Below are 20278 nucleotides of genomic sequence, written 5' to 3' on the forward strand. Positions count from 1 at the left end.
ACTTCCTCCCCTGGTCCTCCCCAGTGCTAGTTCCTGCTACAATCTATGAATGCACATGGTATTCATCTCCATTTACCAAAGTGCTTTTCAGCAATATGATAAAGTATAACAACATGAAGAACAAAAACTAAACCTTCCTCTATGCATTAAAACTGCCCACTGGAGCCTTCCTCAGGAAATACTCCTCCTTCCCTAAACAGTTCCTGGCTTTGCAGGAGAGAGAGAGACAGGAGGCATCTGAAAAGACAGCCTTCGTGCTGCATCCAGTAACTGTTGACAAAGGCATTTGAGGAAAACCTTGTGCTTCCCAAACAGTGGAGGCTGGGACCGTCTGTCAGTTTGGGTGGGGGGTGGAGGTATCCAGGGGAAAGGGAACTTGTCAGCCCATCTCCTCTGGGTCTGGTGGAGGGAGCAGGCATTGACATTTTGAAGGTCAAGCAGAAGTCACAGGCTGGCCCTGTGGCAGCTGTACTGGCTGGCAGGTAAGGGTAAGCCACCACAAAACCACAACAGCTACCTGGTTTTTCTGTGGGTACAATCTCACCAGGGAGTGAGGAGCTACTGCTGTTGGTCCCTTCTGCTCTAGAAAATGGCAGTGGGTCACAGCTAGAAATGGCTTCTCTGGTTGTATGCTGACTGCTGCCGCTGCTCCCCCACTCCCTGTGCAGTTCTCAGCACATCCCATAACATTTGTGTCTCCACCACATCCTCTTTGAAAGAGGACAATGAAACTGAAAGGGGGAAGCAGGGCACACTAGAGGCACCTTGGACTGCCAAGCTTGAGAAAGCAGTGCTGGTCTGCCAGAGACCTGAGGAGCTGGATTTTTCAAAATGCCAGGTAGGCAGAGAGTGAAAGACACCTTATGTGAGGGTGGAAACTGGGCATCAAATATGGTTCATGTGAATCAGCAAGACTGGAGTTGTGCAGAACAGTTCCCCTGGTTCCCTGGGAGGATGAAGCTGACTGGGGTCTGAGATGTCGAGCTCTGATGGCTGAGTCAAACCTGGAAGATAAATGATACTTCAGGGGCCTGAGATCAATAATGTCAAAGGCTGGTCCATAATCGGGTGAGATTAAAAACCAATGACAGGCCTTCTCCTAGGAGCAGAAGTCAGCATGTTGAAGGAGAGCAGCAAGGTTTGCTCCTTTAAAGTTATTCCCTGGTGGTGTCCACATCCAAAATCCACCTTCCCTGGCTGCCCTCTGCAATATCAGTGATTCCCCTTTTCAGTCAACATCGACCACATCCTGCAGGTCCCCTACAGCCGAGCCTTTTACACTGGTCCCTGTGCAGCTGGTCCAGAGTGTCCTTGAGAGAGTGGCTGAACTGGAGACAAAAGCAATGCAGTCTGGTGCTGGCCACCAGCCTCTTTCACTACCTGGGGGTGAGCTGGGACTGCAGGAGGTAGAGGAGGAGAGGAGATGCTGAAGCAGGAGATTATTGATGCTGTGGGTACCATGATACACTGTGTTTTTCAAAGATGCTTGGCTTTGGGGAGCATACTGGGGAGAAGAGTTTGGGAAATGAGGGCTGCTGACTACTCTTGCCTTTGGTCCTCAGTATGTTATTTTTATCCGTATTTATCAATTAATGTGTACCATGAGTATTTAGCCACCCATGAGCCATGAGGAGACAGGTGGAGTGCATGCTCACGCCAATTTTGGGGGTGCTGATGTTAGATCTTGTCGTAGAAATGTTTTTTTCTCCTGGTTGGGTGCTCAGCAGGGAGCTGTGTCCCCTGGTTGGCAACAGCCACAGCCTGGCATGGAGAAAATGGAACTTAGTTATTTGCAGAAGCAAATTAAAATAAACTTGAGTCCCTGATTTTGAGTACATTCTTAAAGGGGTGCACAAGGTGCAGGGCAGGGCCATGCTGTGGTTCCTGTGAAGGGCACTGGGAAAAAACGATGTTGCCTCTCTTTCCTGGGTGCAAGGGCAATTGAAGTAGAAGGGGCCATGTTGTCTCTTGCTGCTGCCCCTTTTGCGTACACAAGGAGCTGTAGATGCTGTTTGCCTTTGCCCCGGGCTCCTCTTCCCCTTCCTCCCCACTCCCCCACCCCTTCCCCGCCAGGAAGCCTGGCCTTTGTGTGAAGTGATGCCTCCTGACATCAGCCGGGCGCACAATTTCCTCTGCAGTGGGGAGGGTGTGCGGGCAAGGAGAGGGGTACCACATTCCCCAGGGGGTGACGTATGGTCTGGTCTTGCTGGAGCACAGGGTGACAGCACTCCCAGGGTGGCTGTGTGTCCATCTGGGATGCTGTGGGGAAGTGGCTGTCCTTAGCTTTATTGGTATGGTGATTCAGTGGAGCTTTGCCTGCTTGTGCTGTTCTGCCTGAAAACACCACTCCAGTGTGTTGCTTTTTGCTGCCTAAGACTCTGATTGCTTCAGTGGCATCTTTACAGGACCCCTCGAGGGATGCATTGTTGGGCTTTATGTAGCTGAAGTTTCACCAGCACTGGATGCAGGGTCTTGCTCTGGGGTTGGCATCGCGGTGCCATGGAGCAGAGGTGGTGGAGCTCAACAGCGAAGCAGGAGCAGGGCTGATATCTCCTGCATGCCAGGGCTGCACCAGAGCTCTGGGAGCACCGTGCTGTCCATGCAGACACATCACTTCGGAAAGGGCAGGTTGCAGGTCAGCTGCGAGGGGATTTGCAGGGTGTGGGCTCTTGGCCTCTCCTTGGAAAGGGGCTAGTGCAACACATAGGAATGGCCAAGTGCCTGCCAACAAGAAGCCATGGCTGGCACCTTGCCAGGAGTTTGGGGTCCTTGCATCGCTTTAATTTGAGATGTGTCTACTGGGGGATGGCATTTTGCAGCTGGCTGGCTGGAAACTACAGGTCCCAGCATGCTCCTTCACGTGTCATCCAGAGGGAGTGTGGTACCACGGGGATCGTAGTCTCGGTGCTTGCCACTTTGGGGTTTTGGTGTAACTGGGACGGGCTCTGATTCAGCACTGCTGAGCAGAGATGGGCCATGAGACATGGGACTGGTCCCTGCCTCCTGTTTTCCTATCCTTCTGCCACCCACTTGCTCAATGCAAGACCATGTTGGCCTTTTTATGTCACCAGGCTGGGGAGGGGATCTGGCCCTATTCTTAATCATTTGCAACGTAAATATTTTCGTCCTGAGTACGTTGCTGGGAGCTGGGTGTCACGTTGAAGAACATGATTCATTCATGCTGTTGCTGCTTGGAGCACAATGAGGCAGCCTTGGGACCGGTCCCAAAGATTTCCTGTGATCGCGGCTGGTGGGGAATTTGGGACGTCACGTTCGAGTAAGTCAGAGCCCTTTTTGCACAATTCCTGCAAGCCAGGAGTACTGTGCCATGCCTAGTGTATTCGGGACTTGCCATCCCCAAAATGTGGTCATTGTGGGTGCCTTGCATTTCCAGAGGGAGAAATAATGAAGAGCAAAGGCTGAGCTCCAGTTCTTGCCTTCTCCAGCTGCTGGTGTGCAGAAAAGGTTGCAAGGTGTAGGCTTTCTGCCTGGTCCCAGCCAGCCTAAGAAATAAAGGTACAAAGCAATGCAAGTTGAAAACCTGCCTCACATCAAGGAGACTCAGGCAGAGTTTCTCCAGTGGGACCAGAGCATCCCCGTGTGTTTTAGAGGGATGCTGGACAACCTGAGGTGAGATGCTGGGCAGATGGGCTGAAGCAGTGGAAGATGCCCCTTCATCCCATGCTTCCACTGGTGATGCTGTGCTGCCAGAAGGGACCTTTCCTGTCCCACTCTGGTCACTGGTGGAGGAGAGACTGCACCCTCCACCCCACGAGTGGTTCCCTCCATCCCCCCATGTGTCACTTTGTCCTCCCCATGCTGCTGAGAGCCAGGTGTGGGCAGCACCCAGATTCGTTCTGGCATCCTTCGTTAGACAGTGTTTGTTCATGCTGCATTTTTCTTTTTGCTGGCTTGTTTGGACATGCACTGGTACATTCACGGCACTCAGGCAGTAACGTGAGTCTCTTTCCCATTAGGAAAGGGGCCAGGATTTGGGGGGGCTGGGAGGGTGGCTTAAGCAGTAGTTTTTGAGATATTTCCTTCTGCTGCCACACCCTGCGTGAAAGAGCAATATCTGCGGCTTCAGCTGCTATCGCAAGGCTCTGAACGTCTCTCTTTTAATATAGATTGGTATCATTTTGCATTTTAAAGTAAAAACACGCTGCAAGCTGCAGACAGCTGTCGGTTGGCAGCTTTGTTTGAACATCTGGTATTGCTGGGCTGCTGTTCAGCGGGATCTAACTATGGGATTCATAAAGATTATAATCCAGGCTTTCAGATTCTCAACAACCACCTCACCAAAAAAAAGAATTGGGAAGAGAAAAAACCCAGCAGAGAGGCAGTGGAGGGTCCTTGGTGTTCAACAGACTGTGGTAGTGGTCACTGGGGTGGATGGACTTGCTGTACGTTTCCTTGGCTGCCCGCAGGTGCTGACAGGCTGCTTCCAGCCTGCAAAATGCCAGGCACTGGGGAGCTGTAGAAGTGCGAAGTCTTTTCCCCCCTCCTGTTTTTTCCAGCTTGTGTGCTGAATCTGGTCTCATACTCCTCTGGGTGGTGTCTGGCGCTGGTGAGTTGAAGCAGCAGATTCTGCTGTGGCTTTCGGTAGATGTTTGTAACAGTTGTCTGCAGCAAGAGGACTTGTTCTTTTTCTTTAAAGTAAGTGATGGAGGAGCCAAGGCTCACAGTAAACATCTTGGCATGTCAAAACCTCATTTCCAAGAGAAATTGAGTCCGCTTTTCTTGAAGCAACTAAAAGGTTGAGATAGCCACCTCTGTAAGCCCCATCCATCCTTCTGCGAGTCAGGCACTTTCCCTGGCACCTTTGAGAATTAAGCGACCTCTAAGCCCCTAACGAGTTTTATAAATCTTGTTAGTTGATCTGCATTTTTGCAAAGCTCTTTGAATCCAGCCTATTGGTGCATAAGTCACCTTGACTTTCCTCAAGGCTTTGACTCCCAATTCACTTTCAGGCTCCATTTGTCAGTTGAAGGTGCACAAAAACGTCCCCCTTATCTTTATTAGAGAAAAAAAAAAAGCTGCCTGGAGAAATGTAGCTGCACTCTACTTGGTGCAGGCCAGTAATAGAGGTGCATATAAACCTGTTCTGCCCTTGTTTGTGTTGATTTAACTTACCAGTACAAATTAAAATAGCCTTGAGCAGTTGGAAGTTTAACTAGATCAGTTGGGAGGAAAAAAATAAAAAATCATGGCCTTTAAATCAAAGGAGGGTTTTCTTTCTAGTGCTGCCTGAATCTGCAGAGGTGCTTTGTGCACCTGGACCCCTTGTCTTTGCCTCGCCACATGAGACACTGATGGGACACATGGCTGCAGGTCATTGCTAGTGGTCTCATGGCTGGGACGTGGGTGCACGTGGGTATTGCTGCTGCTGCTCTGTTCCTCACAAGTATCTGAGTTCCCCACAAAACCTGTTTATGCTTCCAGATCTTCATGCTAGGCTCCCTCCAGAGCAGAAACTAGAAATCAGAGGGATGGGAAACCAAAGGGGCTGTTGTTCAGAGCTCAGGGCTTCCCATGGCAGGACTCAGCCGGGTGGGTGCAGAGTGGAGGTCTTTGGGCCAGGGAGAGGCTGCTCAGCCTGCAGTGGGAGCAAGGGTGGAAGAGGCTGGCTGTGTTTCACCCCTGCAGGGGGAAGGCTCTGAGATCACACAGGCCAGCTGGATCTTGAATCCAAAATGTTTATTTGGAAGGGGGAGTGAGGGTTTCTCAGTTTTGCAGGGCTTGCAGATGGGGGTTAGTTTGCTGCCAAGCAATAGGATGGGCCTTTATGGGATGGCTCCTTTGTAAGGCAAGCCATTCCCCCAGCCACAGTTTGGGGACAACTGGCTGGGACCCTGAGATTTTGTCACACTGGGAAGATACTGGAATTCAACAGAGCTAGACAAGACTGGGACAGCAGCAGATCGAGGCAGAATTGGGGGTGCTGCCAAAGCCTGTTGAATTTTTTAGGGGGGTTATGGGAGAAGCAACTGAGAAATGATATGTCAGAGCAAAAGGACTTGTGTGAGGAGCAGGACTTTGTGATTCAGCTGAGCTTCAGCACTGAGTGATCTCCTTTTGCTGCCCAGACTGCCACCACTGGAGCTGGCAGAGTGCTTCTGAGAGCCAGCTGAGGGAGATGATCCCACCAAAGACAGACTGCTCTTTTTTTTCTGGATGAATTTTTTTATCTGTATCTGTGGTTGGGAGGGGCAGATGTATGAAAACAGACATGAGGGAGAAAATGATGGTAAGGCCCCCCTAATGTCCATATAAATTGATTGAAGCATATGAGAAACCACAAGCACAGAGTGTGCTGAAGGCAGAAAGGGCAGGACTTATTACATGATCCTTTAGGCTCTGAAAAACTGTGAAATCTGGTGAATCCCACTCAATACAGTTACAGGCCCCAGATTTTATTTTCTGGCATGGCAGGGATGAAGCACAAGGCAGCGCTGGTCATGGGGACCAGTTGTGCTCCAGGTGTTGGTGTCAGTCTGAGCTCCCAAGTGGCTGGAAACAGTTGTTCAAGGCAATTGGGTCTGGGTGTCTGAAACTTTCTGGATATCACAAGCCCTGCACTTTCCCTGCAGTGTCCCAGTACTGGTGCTCCTGAGTTGGTTACTCAAAGTGCATTTGGTGCTGGGCAGGGCAGGTTTGTGCCAGGGCCTGCAGCCAGAACCCTGTGCTGGAGATGGCTCAGCAGAAGGGTGAATTTTGGCACTGATTTATAAGCAGCCCCAAACCTGTACAATTTCCCCCTAAAACTGAAAGAGGTGGGGAAAAGAGCTCCTCCTCTGCATCCTTGAGGGTGAAGAAGATGCAGACCTTGTCCATAAACACAGAGCTGAGCTGAGACTCTTCCTGGCTCTCCTTGCTCCCAGACAAAGGTGGCCTGTACTGTCCTCCATCCAAAAGCTGGCTGGGGTGGACTGTTGGCCAGTGTTTGCACACAGGCCTGGTTGGGGATCTCTTCTCCCTCCCTTCCCAGCAGAAAGAAAAGAAATTTCTTGAGTTCATCACTGCCCTGAGGGCCTGGTCACACCTGCAGCTGCAGCCCTCAGAGGTGTTCTTTCCATCTTGCTCCTGCACCACCCAAATGCATCTACTGTCCCTGTGGCACTGGGACACAGTATGGGGCATTTGCCCAGATGGGATGCTGTCTCTCCTGGCAGATATCGGGTAGGAAGTGGCTCTACTGGCCAAAGGCATGGTCACTAGTGAGGTTCCCCAAGGCTCGGTTTTGGGACCAGTCTTGTTTAATACTAGGAAGGCTCCACAGAGAGATCTTGACAGGCTGAATCGATGGGCCAAGGCCAGTTGTATGAGGTTCAGCAAAGTGAAGTGCTGGATCCTGCACTTGGATCACAGCAAGCCCACACAGTGCTACAGGCTGGGGGGATAGAGTGGCTGGAAGGCTGCCCAGCAGAAATGGACTTGGGGATCATGAGCCAGCAATTGTCCAGGTGGCCAAGAAGACCAGTGGTATCCTGGCTTGTATAGCAGTACTGTGGCCAGCAGGACCAGGACTGTGATCATCCCCCTGTACTCAGCACAGTCCCTCAAATTCCACGTTCAGTTTTGGACCGCTTAGTACGAGAAAAACATTGAGGTGCTGGAGCGAGTCTGGAGTAGGGCAACAGAGCTGGGGAAGGGCCTGGAGCACAGGTTGTATGAGGAGTGGCTGAGGGAGCTGGGGATGGTTAGCCTGGAGAAAAGGAGGCTCAGGGGAGACCTTACCACTCTCTACAGCTGCCTGAGAGGAAGGTGTAGCAAGGTGTGGGTGGGCCTCTTCTTGCAGACAACAAGCGACAAGATGAGGACAAGCGTCAAGCTGTGCTAAGGAGGGTTCATATTGGGCATCAGGAAGAATGTCTTCACTGAAAGGGAGGTTAAGCATTAAAATGGTCTGCCCAGGGAGATCGTGGAGTCACCATCCCTGGAAGTGTTCAAGAAATGACTGGACATGGCTATTAGTGCTACTGATTTAGTTGACAAGATGGTGTTCAGTCAAAGGTTGAATTCAATGATCTTGGAGGTGTTTTCCAGTCTTAATGATTTTATGATTCCATGATTCTATCACCAAGGCTCGTCTTTGTCCTGTGGAGCCAGTAGCATCAGTCATGACTTGCCTGGCTGCCTGCCCGGCATGCAAACTAGCTTCTTGTCCTGATATTCATCTTCCTGGTGCATTTCCAGCTCCTTTTTTCCTCTTCTGCACATGTTGTGAGTGAGTCTTGAGCCCCAGGTCTGGCAGAGGCAGTTTGCCCTGCTTTCACTGCCTCTTGTACTTTGCATAGAGGGAGCCTCCGTTTTGAGGGGTACATCACCCATACTTGACACCCAGTACTCCTTCCAGGAAGAAGTAGGCTCCAAAAGGCTTCTTCGTCCAGGACTTGCAGGGCTGCTGGTAGAGAGGTGATGTGTCTCCAGCCACTGGCCTCGTCTCTCTCTGCTTCTTAATCTCCCTTATCCTCCTTTTCCACTTGAAGCAAATCTTCATCCCTATTCCAGTGACACTGACAGCAGGGCTGTGGCTTGAAGTTGGTATCCAAAAACCATAGGTAGAGCCCCAGCTTCTTTCCCCCATTTCTGTGGGAGGCACAGCATGAAGTAACCCCATGGCTGCGACGAGCAGGGGGATGCACAGAGGCCCAGGAAGGCGAATTAGCACCCTCAGGATCTTCCTAAAGGTCACTTTCTGAGAGAGAATAGGTCCCCATTTCCTGGCCTGCAGAAATCCTGCTGCTGGCTCCATGAAACACAATGCCTTGTATTTTCTCCTTATTAACAAGTTCTTCCTTTCTGCTCGGTGTAAACAAGGGAAAGAGCTGTCCCAGGCTGCAGGCACTGGTACAGCCCTGTGGTGGTCCAGGATCTGCTCTGGTACAGGCACGTGCAGAGAAGTGTGGTCTGCCATGCCCACTGTGCTGGGATGCTCCAGGAGCCACGTCCAACCTGGTCCTGCTAAGCACTCATGAGTCATGGCTCCATGGGAGCATCCAGCTGCTGTGTGCCAGTGGTGCTGCATGGATGCCCTGTGCTGGGGTGGGCACAAGAGGTGGCACATGGGGCTGTGCCTGTGGGGTAGCCAGTGGAGTGGGTCTGAGCCTGATGGTTTCTTCTCCAGGGAAGGCTCAGAGGCCAGGCACAGGTCTCACAGGGTGATGTGGATAAGCAGGAGGCATCTTCACCCACTCCAGCATGAGAACAGGGTGGAGAGCTGCTCTTGCAAGAGGCACTGTACATCCTGTTCCCCCAGGTTGATGCTGACTATTTTGCTTTCAGCCCCTTTCTACCAGCTCTCCTGGTGCTCAGGGGTCCCTCAGTGCTGGGAAAGGGGGTTTCTGGTGCCTTTTCACTGCATGGCTGCTGCTTCCATTCCTTCCTAGCAAGGGCAGCTATTAATATCTCAGGCTGTTCCCCTCCCCTCTTCCTTCCCCTGTTGAGGATAAACCAGCCTGATCTCTGCACAGGGAGCACTGTGAGAAAAGCCAAAGCCTGGAGCACTGTGTGTAGTCTGGGCTGGCCAGGGGAGGCAAGACCTCATACTCTGGCTGGAGACCTTCCCTTCTGCCTGGTGCTTACTGTAAATGTGTGCAAGATGAAACCCCAACCAGAAAGCATTTCCTTCCTGCCCCTTTAAGTGGATCAGTCTCCTGCAAGTGTTGTGGGGGCTGTGGGGAGTTCGGAAGGGCTGGTTTTGCCTGGGTCTGGTCAGCATGAGGCCACCAGCGGGGTGGGAGGGATGCTCCAGGGGGTTTGGGCTGTGGCAGTGCTCGGTGCATGATCTCATAATTTGAGATCCTGTTTTTGGGGGCACTAGGGTGCTGTGCCCCAGATGTGCACAGTGTCAAGGTTCTGATGTGTTAGCAGGTGGGGTGACACTTTCAGGAGGGATGAAAATAGCTCATCGTGTGGGTTTTTCTCAGAAAACAGTCCAGCTGACAGTGGAGCGGGGCTGGGGAGAGGGAAGCCTGCGTGTGGGAGGTCTGGGGAGGCGAAAGGTTGCGCTCGCCTCCTTGGTCCAGGGCTTTTGGTGCATTAAAATTCAGTCACTGTGACTTCAGGCCCGTCTCCAGCAACGTGCTGGGACATGTGTCTCAATGGGGGCTCTTGATCCCGGTCCCTGGGCTGAGCTGCAGGTGTCTGGAGCCATTCCCGCAAGAGGCATCTGCCCTTTGCAGCTTCCTCGCTCCGGTTCCACCTTCCTCCTCCTCCTCAGCCTTCCTGCCCCTCATGCTCCAAGCTGCTCCCTCCGTTCTGGCTTTCCGGTGACTGCAAACAATGTCCTTATTCACTCAGTGGCTGGGATTTGGCGGCGAGGGGAAGGCCTGGGTGCAGAGGAGGAGGAAGGAGAGAGCCAGAGAAGTGAGTGTGCCTGTCCTGGGCCAGCTGTCCAGCTGTGGTTAAAGGTGCTCTGTGGGGCAGTCTGGCTCTCTGCTCCCCCAGTTTCCTACGGGAATGAGGGCTGTGCACTCTTGTGGTTTGTCCACCTGCCCTGCTATAGTACCCTCCAAACCCACAGACAGTTTTTAGCAGAGTTTATTGGGAATTAGCATCCTACAAGCATCCCACAGGTCAGTGTGTGGGCACTCGGTTGCTCTTGCTTGGTGAATGGCCCTGAAGGAAGCACGGTGCTTATTAGACATCAGAGAAGCTGCACGGGCTCCATTTGCCCTATGAACACAGTAAGGCTTTTCACTGCTCCAGCTCTTGTTTAAAACCAGAGCGGCTCAGCAGGTCATGGGGCACCGCTCTGCCTCTGGTGAAGCTGCCAGGCTCCTTCCTGATCCTGCTGGGAGTTGGGCAGGGGCCGGTGAGCACTCAAGCCCCCAGGGAAGGGGTGCCAGAGGCTCTCCCGTGCCAGCTCTCCCTGGGAGGCACACAAGGGCCCTGACCAACCTCAGAGAACACAAAACCTTGGAGCATGTCATGGGGCTTTACTGCCCCGATGCTGGCCCCGGGGCAATGGGCTTCTGAGGGCTGCAAAGGGGGGATGAGGGGAGTGCCAGGCTGCAGGCAGGGCAGGGCCATAATCCACTGTTAATGTGGACTCAGCAGTGACCACAAGCTTAGCTCTGCCCTTTGGGGGAGGACAGTGTTGAGACCAGCCTAAGACAAGTCAGGGGAGACATCTTGCCCACAGATTGCTCCCTTCCTGGGAGGTCTTGGGTGTGTGAGCTCCTTCCTACACCTCAGTGCCCCAATTCACAGTGGGGGTTTTCCCAGCTGCTTGAGCTGGACCCGTGTATGTAACACACCTGAGGCTTGTGGTGCTGCAGCCATGCAGTGGCTCTCAGATGAGAGGCATAGATGCCATCTATCATCAGAGCTGTTAAACTCTTTATTACTATCTTCCTGTCTTGTGGCTGCAGGCATTTAATGTTGCAGAAGTTCTCTGTTGGGACTGCCCTGTGCCCCAGCAGGCATATCCCCATGCCCTGGCTGGCAGAGTGGATGTGTCCCATGCTGGGATGGCCAGTGGGAACTGGGGTCAGCACATAGTCTGTGGGGACTGACCAGGAGGTGCAAGCGGGGTGACTGTGGTTTCCCTGGTGGTGGTTTCCTCACAGCATCGTGGATAGTGATGGTCACCAAGCCTTCCCCCAGAACAATCCCACGAGGACCAGCTGTGTGCATCCTCCCTGCAATGAGACCTTGCAGTGCTTGCTTGGCTTCCTGCAGAGATGTTCCTCCAAGTAGTGTTTCACTCCCAATGCATGACATGGTATCCCAAACCCATCTGATGTGCCACAATGGCTGCTCAGGAATCACCCTCCTCTGCCTGCATGGGAGGAGCAAACCCTCGCTCCCAAAGGGAACTCAACGATAACATCCCCTCCTTTGTCCTTCCACCTTTGGTGGTCCAGCTCCCTTGCAGGGTTGATGCTCATGGCGTGTTTGTGAGCTCCCTGTATGGGCTCAGCCCTTTTGTACCCACGCTTCATTTTCTTCCGTGAGGAGGGGAGAGATTATGTTCATCTGCAGAATAAGCTGGTGTCCATGAACTCACCCTGTCTCACTGAGTCATGGTGGACCAGCCACTTACCCCAGCCACCGATTAATTTATTAATTAATGAGATGAATTCACTCTCAGCTGGTGTTGGAATAAGAAGCATTTTTAGCATGCGTTTCGCAAACCGGCGACGTGTCTCGGAAAAGACAAACTGGGATCAGAGTTGCTCACAGCCTGGGAAGGGTGCCTGTACGGAGAGAGCCTTGGTTCTCCCAGCATCAAGGTCATGCATGAAATATGAGAAAATACCCTGAGAAATTCTGATCCTGGAGGAGGAGGAGTTCATTACTTCAGAAATGCCAGATTTGGGAGGGGATGGAAGGGGAAGGGATATATTTTCCTTTTCAAAATACCTAAGGAATTCAGTCTGTGCTGCATAGACAATGAGATTTTGCCCCTTGGTGCCAGAAGGGGTAGTTCATACCCTTGTGTCTGGTTAAGGTTTTGTTGCCGTGGGTGAAAAGCCCTCCCATTTCACTGCAATCCCAGGCACAAACAGTTTTTAAATCACCCTAAAATCAAGAGAATAGCTCAAATATAAGGTTTAAAAAAAGTGCTGCATGTCCTCTATTCTCTCTGATTTCTATGTTGGATTATGGTCACTTTTTCCAGCTATGAGGGGATATGTATAAAAAGTTATTTTTACATATGTTTATATGTGTATTTGTGATTTCACATAATTGCATGACTCCTGGAGTGGAGCAGTCTGAGGTTTGTTACAAAACACAAACGTTGGCAGTTCTGCCACAGCAGCTGCAGGGCGATGGTACGTGCATGTCCGGGGCTGTTCGGTGCCTCCCTCGGGGGTCCCTCACACCAGTGGGGCTGGCAGGGTGGTCTCTGCCTGCCTGGCATCTGCCAGTGATAGGAAACCCTGCTTTATCCTGCAAGATCATCCTGGCAGCATCAGGGGGAAGTGGCTGCCTCGGGTATGTCAGATATCTGATGGGTACGACGGAGTGGGATGGGGATTTGGCCTCTGTGCCCAGCAAGCTGTCAGCCTCGGATCCTTTGCTATGTTTTTTGCCCACTCCTGTCCCAGCTGGCAGACAGGGAAGTCAGGCTGGGGATTGGGCTGCTCCTGGGGGCCTGGCTAGACTTGGCCGTCCTCCTGGTGGGGTGGTGTGGGATGGGTCTGGGTGTCCCTGGTGGAGATGGCAAATCTGCGGCAGGGAGGGAGGTGTAGGGAAGGGCTTGGTGCAAAGCACGCTGTGTCCTTTGGCTGCCCATTGTGGGGTGTGAGCAGCTCAGCCTGCGCTGCACAACCTGCCCAACTCCCACATTCAACTGGCCTCCTGCAAGCAGGGATATTGGAGGACATCTCTTTCTCTGGAGCCCAGGAAAAGGCTTGTTGCCTGCCACTTTTCAATCTCCCTACATGGGGCTGTTCTCTTGCTCCATAGTTCTGCCTGGTGCCTGACCCAAAACCCTGTCTGAGCCCCTAGAGAAGCCCCCAGCAGCTCCACACTCAGGCCTGGCTGCTGGCACAGGACATAGGACACAGTTCCAGCCTGCACCCTCAGTTCTCCAGGATTCAAGCAAGTGGTGCTGCACTCACTCTCCAGAGCTCAGTTCCCACAGCGTTAAACCTGGGAGTGGACTGCAGCCTCCTGATGCTGCAGCAGCACAAACAATAACCATTTTACAATGAAAAAGAGGAAATTTTTAGTATATGCCTCAAATCTTTCTCCGTGTGGATGGTTCTAGTGATGCCCTTGGATGCTGCAGGCCCCTGTGTTTCTGTACGCACGCGTAGCAAATGTCCCCCTGTGGGCTGGGGGTCTGCGTTGCTGTGACTGCCCCTCGGCCCTGTTTCAGTGGATGTGCTGTCTGTGTGTCTGTCTGCATGTGTCTGGGTGGGTGCACATGTGTGGGCCCCAGGCATGCATGTGGAGTGTGCCTGTGAGTGGGAAGCTGGGTTTTTTTAGCTCCTCGTTATTATTAGTGGTAGGAGCCCAGTGACAGTAAGGCTGGAGGTGCCTGAGACCTTAAGAAAAACAACAGGAGGGAGGAGGCTTCGCATTCCTGCTCCTGAATTGAGTCGGAGGTGACAGCCTTTCCCTGCAATGCAATTAATCCCGGCAGCGCCTCTGCCACCCTCCCCCTCCCGCCTCGTCCAGGAATTAATTACTTGATTATAAATTCCCGAGTGGCGGTTTATAATAGCAATAATCCCCTCGAAATTCATTCTTGCTGCCGGTTTCTTTCCATCTCGCCCCCATCGCTTAGTCTCTAACGCCGCATCTCTGTACCGGGCAAAACCCTTCTCCTCGCCCTGCTGGTGTGCTGGCTTTTCCCCCCAGTAAACGTGAAGGACGAATATTTGGAGTTGATTTTGAGGGATGTTTTGGGAAGCCCTGCTCCTGCTCACAGGGATGGATCCCTTTTCTCATGGGCAGTGGGTTTCTTCTGGCTGGGAAGCATGCAGGAGCAAGGCTGGGGATAAGGTTTTGTCCCAGTTATTCAGTGGATGGCCCAGACCCAGCCCCAAGGAGTGGGACTGGGGGCTGGCAGTGTGGCGGGGGGAGGCCCTGTTCCTCCTCACTCTGTCCCTCCAGATTACACTGATGCTGGCTCTGGGGCTTGTCAAGGAGGCGGGGAAGGGAGAAAGGATTTGGCGTGGCGTACGGGAACGTGAGGGAGGTGGTGATGTCTCGCAGGAGCCTGCTGGCGATGGATGATGGGCCTCAAAATGGTACTGCCGTAGTGGGGGATGAGCCTCTCTGCGTCCCTCCCCACAGTCCCCAGGGCTTGGCCCTGACCCAGCCCCACTGACCAGGCTGCAGAAAGTTACCTGAGGTGCTGCCCCATCCAGGGCACCCAACCCAGCCAATAACACAGCCCGGCACACACAGCCCCTTTGCCGTTTCTGCCATTGAAATAACCAGATTTCCAGCTCCACAAGCTACATGGGGGCTTTCAGCCTGGCAGTGGCATCCTGCTGGGAAAAAGCACCATCCCTCCTGAACCATGTGGGCAGAGCCAGTGTGGGCAACACTGATGTTCACTGGCACACGCGGCCGCTGGGCTCTGACGATGCTGCTTTCCCCTATCTCTGCAGAAGATGCTGATGAAGCAGCAGGACCGCCTGGAGGAGCGGGAGCAGGACATCGAGGAGCAACTCTACAAGCTGGAATCGGACAAGCGGCTGGTCGAGGTAACCAGTGCTTCACCCTGCCACGGCCAGTCCCAGGGACTGTCACCCTATGGCACAATGGGGACAAGCTCCTGGGACACAGGTGCCAGGTGGGCAGGGCGGAAGGCAAACATGCAGGGGAAGAGTAGCTGGACAGATTCCCTGCCTCCATTTCAGTGTCATCAGTCATCATTTTGGGAGACAAAATGTGTTTGGAGCTGCTCTGCAGCCCCATGGGTCCTGGGTTGAGTTCAGAGGTGAGGAACAGGGCTGTCTTTAAATATTAGATGGCCCATCCTGTCCTCGGCTCAGCAAAGCCTTTCTCAGGAAGGGAGTGCTTGTGGTCCTTAAAGCCTCACGGCCTCCCAGAGCATGAAGGGAAAGGCTCTGGAATGTGCAGTGTCTCCAGCCTGGGGTGAGGCTGGGGATGAGGATGAAGATGGGAAAGGGTATGGAGATGAGGATGAGTGGGATTTTTCAGGGAAGCAAGCTTCCATTGGTGGTGCAGCAGGTTGGCATTGGGTCTCTGGACACAGACCCGAGGAAGTACATCCAGGAATCTCCTGAACCAATCCAACCTTCACAGTGTCCCTGTTGGGTCTCTGGCACATAGAAGTCCCATGTGGTAGTTGACAGCAGGGTTTGAGCTGTCTGGGTGTTGCAGGAGAGCAGAACTGGGGTGCAGCTTTCAGGTTGCATTCTCCACTGCTAAGAAAGGACCTGGGTGTCCTGGGACATCATGGAAGAGGTTGAAGGGCACAGAGGACCTGACCCTGCTCCTCCCCCTCAGGAGAAGGTGAGCCAGCTGAAGGACGAGGTGCGCCTGCAGTATGAGAAGATGCACCAGATCTTGGATGAGGACTTGCGGAAGACCATGGAGATCTTGGACAAGGCCCAGGCCAAATTCTGCAATGAGAACGCAGCCCAGGTTCTGCACCTCAATGAGCGCATGCAGGAGGCCAAGAAGCTCCTCAGCTCTGTCCAGGTCATGTTCGACAAAACTGAGGACATCAACTTCATGAAGGTAAGACAAGCTGCCCATGGCAGAGTGAGAAGGGGGCTTTGGAGAGGTTTGGTTGTGTGGGAAGAATTGGGTAGATGTGGGGTGTGGTGGGGAGCAGGATGGGGACATTAGCAGGGCTGGCTGATACCTCCAGAGTGCTCAGCAGTGGAAGAAGCCAAGGAGAAGTGGGCAGGCTCAGTGCTGGCCTCAAATGAGGAGGTGCCACAGCTGGAGATGGGGCTGGAGCAGCCCATGCAGGGGAAAAGGGGCTCTGTGCCCATGGTCAGACTGTCCCCTCCTGGGGGGCCATGGAAGCTGAGACTGGAAGGGGGCATGGCAGGGATTGGCCTTACTGACCAGAGCTTCTCCTTCCACTTCTAGAATACCAAGTCTGTGAAAATCTTAATGGACAGGTAAGCGCAGCGGGACAGACGTGTTTGGGGGAAAGGGTGTGTTCATGTCCACAGGGGTGGCAGCAGCACAGTATCCAGAGGAAGACCCAGAGCCAGGGATGCTGCAGGACTTGGGAGAGGCATATGCTGTGCTCAGCTTCCCTCTCTCTCTGGGAGGATGAAAAATTCCTCTCGTGCAGCCAGTGAATCAGGTCCTCTCTGTAGACTGGGGGAAACTCAGTGTTGTGCTTGTGGAAGAGCAGAGGATGCAACCAGCTGGGTTGGGGTGCAGGGCTCCATCCAGCTCCATTGGGCAGAGAGAGGGCAGGGAGTTAAAGCCAGCACTAGCAGAGATGAGCTAGGATGGATGAGCAGTGGGGACATGGACTGCAGGCCATGTGTCCTGGCAGGGGACATTCAAGCGAAACTGGACGGGAAAGGTCCTGCCTGCCAGAGACAGCCAGCTCACTTCTGTCTCCTACCCTAGGGAGGGGGTTTGGCTCCAGGAGGGTGTGGGGGGAGGAGCTGTCCCTCTCCTGAGTCTACCTTGTAACTCATGCCACTCTGCCTGCCATCCCCAACAGGACTCAGAACTGTACAGGTGGCAGCTTGCCCCCGCCCAAAATTGGCCACCTCAACTCCAAGCTCTTCCTGAACGAGATTGCCAAGAAGGAGAAGCAGCTGAGGAAGTTGCTGGAAGGTGGGTGAAAGCTGAGGGGTGCAGGGGTGCAGAGGACATCACTACCTCCTGTATCCATAGCTGGCTGCCCCGCAGATCCCACTACAAAAGGGTGGGGAGATCTCGTTGGGACAGGGCCCCTTGGAGCCCCTCTGCAGTCAGCAGGAGCACGGAGAATCACAAAGCCAATTCCTGACTCTTCTCCAGGGCATTTTATTTGTCTTGTGAAATGGCTGTGTTCTGGGGTTACACAAAACCCTGAAATACAGAGCTTTTGGGGGGTTGGCCATTGCCAGGAAGAGTCTGTGGAAAGATGGGGCAAGTGGGCAGGGACAGCCAGGGGCTGGCATGGTCCCACAGCCCCCAGCCAATGCCTGGGAGCAGACCAGCTCCTGTGGAGGCTTCCCAGTCCCCTCCTTGGGGATTTGTGTTTATCCCCCAGGCTGTCCCACTCTGCTCCTGTTAGGGACTGTGTTCACAAGCTGTTTGCAGAACAGTGCCTGGGGCTGCTCTGAGCCCGCTGCCAAGGGCCCAGAACTGAATCTGCAAGTCCACCTGCACAGGGCTGTGTGCATGGTTTCCCACTGGTGGGGTGGGCTGGGGGACCCTCTGCGCACGTGAGGCTGGAATGTGCGTCTTGGGGCTCCACTGCAGCTTCCGATCAGCAGCCGGAGCACCCCGGAGCTGTGCCATGCTGTGCTTAATACAATCCCCCTCTCCTGTTGCCCTCTGCAGGTCCTCTGAGCACCCCTGTCCCCTTCCTGCAGAGCATCCCCATGTACCCCTGCACCGTCAGCAACTCCGGCGCGGAGAAGCGCAAGCACTCCACCGCCTTTCCCGAGGGCAGCTTCCTCGAGCCATCGTCCGGGACTGTGGCGAGCCAGTACATGAGCCAGGGTGCTTCGGCTGGCGAGGGGCAGTCCGCACAAGCCATGGTGCCTTGTAGCTCCACGCAGCACATAGTTGGACTTCCTAGCGGCCCGCAGCCGGTGCACTCGGGCTCCGTCTTCAACCCATCTCACTACCCCAACACCACGTCATCTCAGCAGTCCGTGCTCTCCCAGTACGGCGGGCGCAAAATCCTCGTCTGCTCCGTGGATAACTGTTACTGTTCCTCGGTGTCCAACCACAGCGGGCACCAGCCCTACCCGCGGTCGGGGCACTTTCCCTGGACAGTCTCGTCGCAGGAGTACTCCCACCCGCTGCCGCCCGCCCCCGCCGTCCCCCAGTCGCTCCCGGGACTTGCCGTGAGGGAATGGATTGACGCATCCCAGCAGCACGGGCGGCAGGATTTCTATAGGGTCTATGGCCAGCCATCGGCCAAACACTACGTCACCAGTTAACCGTCACACTCTCCAGAGAGTCCTGCTCGATGACGTGTTCAGAGAGAAAAGTCTGGTTTGGTTTGGCTTTTTTTTCCCGCCCCCCCCTTTTAAATCAAACCTGATATTTTCCCTGCCTCACGCCCCTCCAGGATTTTGGGGAGGGCTGTTCTATCATATCTCTCTCTCTTTTTTTTTTTAATCCTTTAAAAATGAAATAATAATTTTTTTCATTTTAATGCCTTTTTTTAATTTAATTTTGGAAGTCCTTCCTGCCCCTCGCTGGGTAAACACGAGGGAGAAATTATCGAGAAGAAATTGATGGGGATTTCAGTCGGACATCTGGGTCTGTGCATTGTGCTCTTCCTCGTTCCTCTCTGCCTTTGGAAAACTTCAGAAGGGACAATGGCACCTTCTCTCTTCCTGTTTCTCCAAGTTCATTTTTTCTGGTTTGGTTCAGTTTTTCCCCCTTCCCCATCCCTTTCTTTCCCTTTTTAAAAAGAAAAAACAGAAAAAATCTATCATTGATTCAGTATGAAATGATACTTGTAGATTTTGGGTTTGTAACTTTTTTTTTAAAAGGCTGATTTTTTTTTTTTGTGTTACAAGGCCACTTCTCATGCATATTGGCATTTTTTTCCTTCTTTCAGAGATTTGTAAATACACAATGGCAGGAAATTTAATGCACAAAAAAAAAAAGGGAAAAGAAACTTTACAAAAAACCACAAATAAATAAATAAAAAAAAAAATCTGTTCTAGTTTTCAGGAGGGGAAGTGTGACCAAAACGCACTCCCCTCCTGCATATCGCTGATGCAACTTCCTGTAACAAGCACTTTGTATAAAAAAAAGTGGACTTCCTGCTATAAGGCACAGGTATTTATTCTGTAACCGATTTTAGACACACACACACACACACACACACACACACACACACATGCAAAATATTCAAATAAATGTGATCACTTAGTGCAAATGCCTCGCTCTGCTGCAGCTCTTCCCCCGGGAACGCCAGCTCCGGCGGGAGGCTCCAACCTGCTTTCGGAAGGAAACGCTGCCCAGTCCCGCAGGGGCCTGGACGATGATGGGGAGTTTTCCAGAGGGGCTGTCTGGGAGGGAACTGCCCCAGTGGGGCAGCAGTGGGTCCCAGATGCGGAGGGGGTCCTCACCAGCGCCCATCCCGTGTCCCAGCCCTGCGGGAAGGTGTGCTGGAGATGTGGCTCTCCACCAGTTCCCTCCCAGGCGGCGAGGATGTGAGTCAGGCACGGAGCCGGCCAGGCCGCATCCTGCCCATGGGCTCCAGAACAATCCCCATTGTGGGATGGGGACTGGGTTGGGGACAGCAGCTTTCCTGACTCTGCCAGCATCCACCGTTCTGGCCATGCTGCTGCCCTGGCACCCAGCCCTTGAGCCTTCATCCCCACCTAAAGCCCCACTGCCTCCTGAGGCTTTGTGGGCGCTGGCAGCTCCCTGGACTGGTTTGAGGACCCTGTGTGCTCAGCCAAGGCTGGGGAGGGCAAGGAAGAACCCTTTGAGCAGGATGTGCAGTGGGGCATGGGCTGGGGCTGTGCAGGGGCAATCTTTGGGGAAAATGAGGCTGACTTCATAATGCAGAGCAGTGTCCTAGAGGCAGGAGGGGTTTTCCATTGCTCTCTTTGGGTTCAGCTTGCTGGTTTTGGTTTTTTTTTTTTTGGTTGCAAAATACCCATGGTTTAGTTCCGGTTTGGATTCC

The 20278-nt window shown here is 53.2% G+C and overlaps 1 protein-coding gene across 1 annotated transcript in view; it reads left to right on the top strand.

Moving 5' to 3' along the window:
• The window catches only part of TRIM8 (tripartite motif containing 8), a 30333-nt gene extending 10811 nt beyond the window's left edge, over nt 1–19522 (top strand). The window contains exons 3-7 of the mRNA XM_058841587.1: nt 15078–15173; nt 15943–16176; nt 16537–16568; nt 17132–17247; nt 17962–19522. Coding sequence (XP_058697570.1) covers nt 15078–15173; nt 15943–16176; nt 16537–16568; nt 17132–17247; nt 17962–18569 — 1086 coding nt within the window. The 3' untranslated portion in view covers nt 18570–19522. The remainder of the gene's footprint in view (nt 1–15077; nt 15174–15942; nt 16177–16536; nt 16569–17131; nt 17248–17961) is intronic.
• Nucleotides 19523–20278: the final 756 nt, after the last annotated feature.

The sequence above is a fragment of the Poecile atricapillus genome, chromosome 6, assembly GCF_030490865.1.
Source record: "Poecile atricapillus isolate bPoeAtr1 chromosome 6, bPoeAtr1.hap1, whole genome shotgun sequence".
Lineage (NCBI taxonomy): Eukaryota > Metazoa > Chordata > Aves > Passeriformes > Paridae > Poecile > Poecile atricapillus.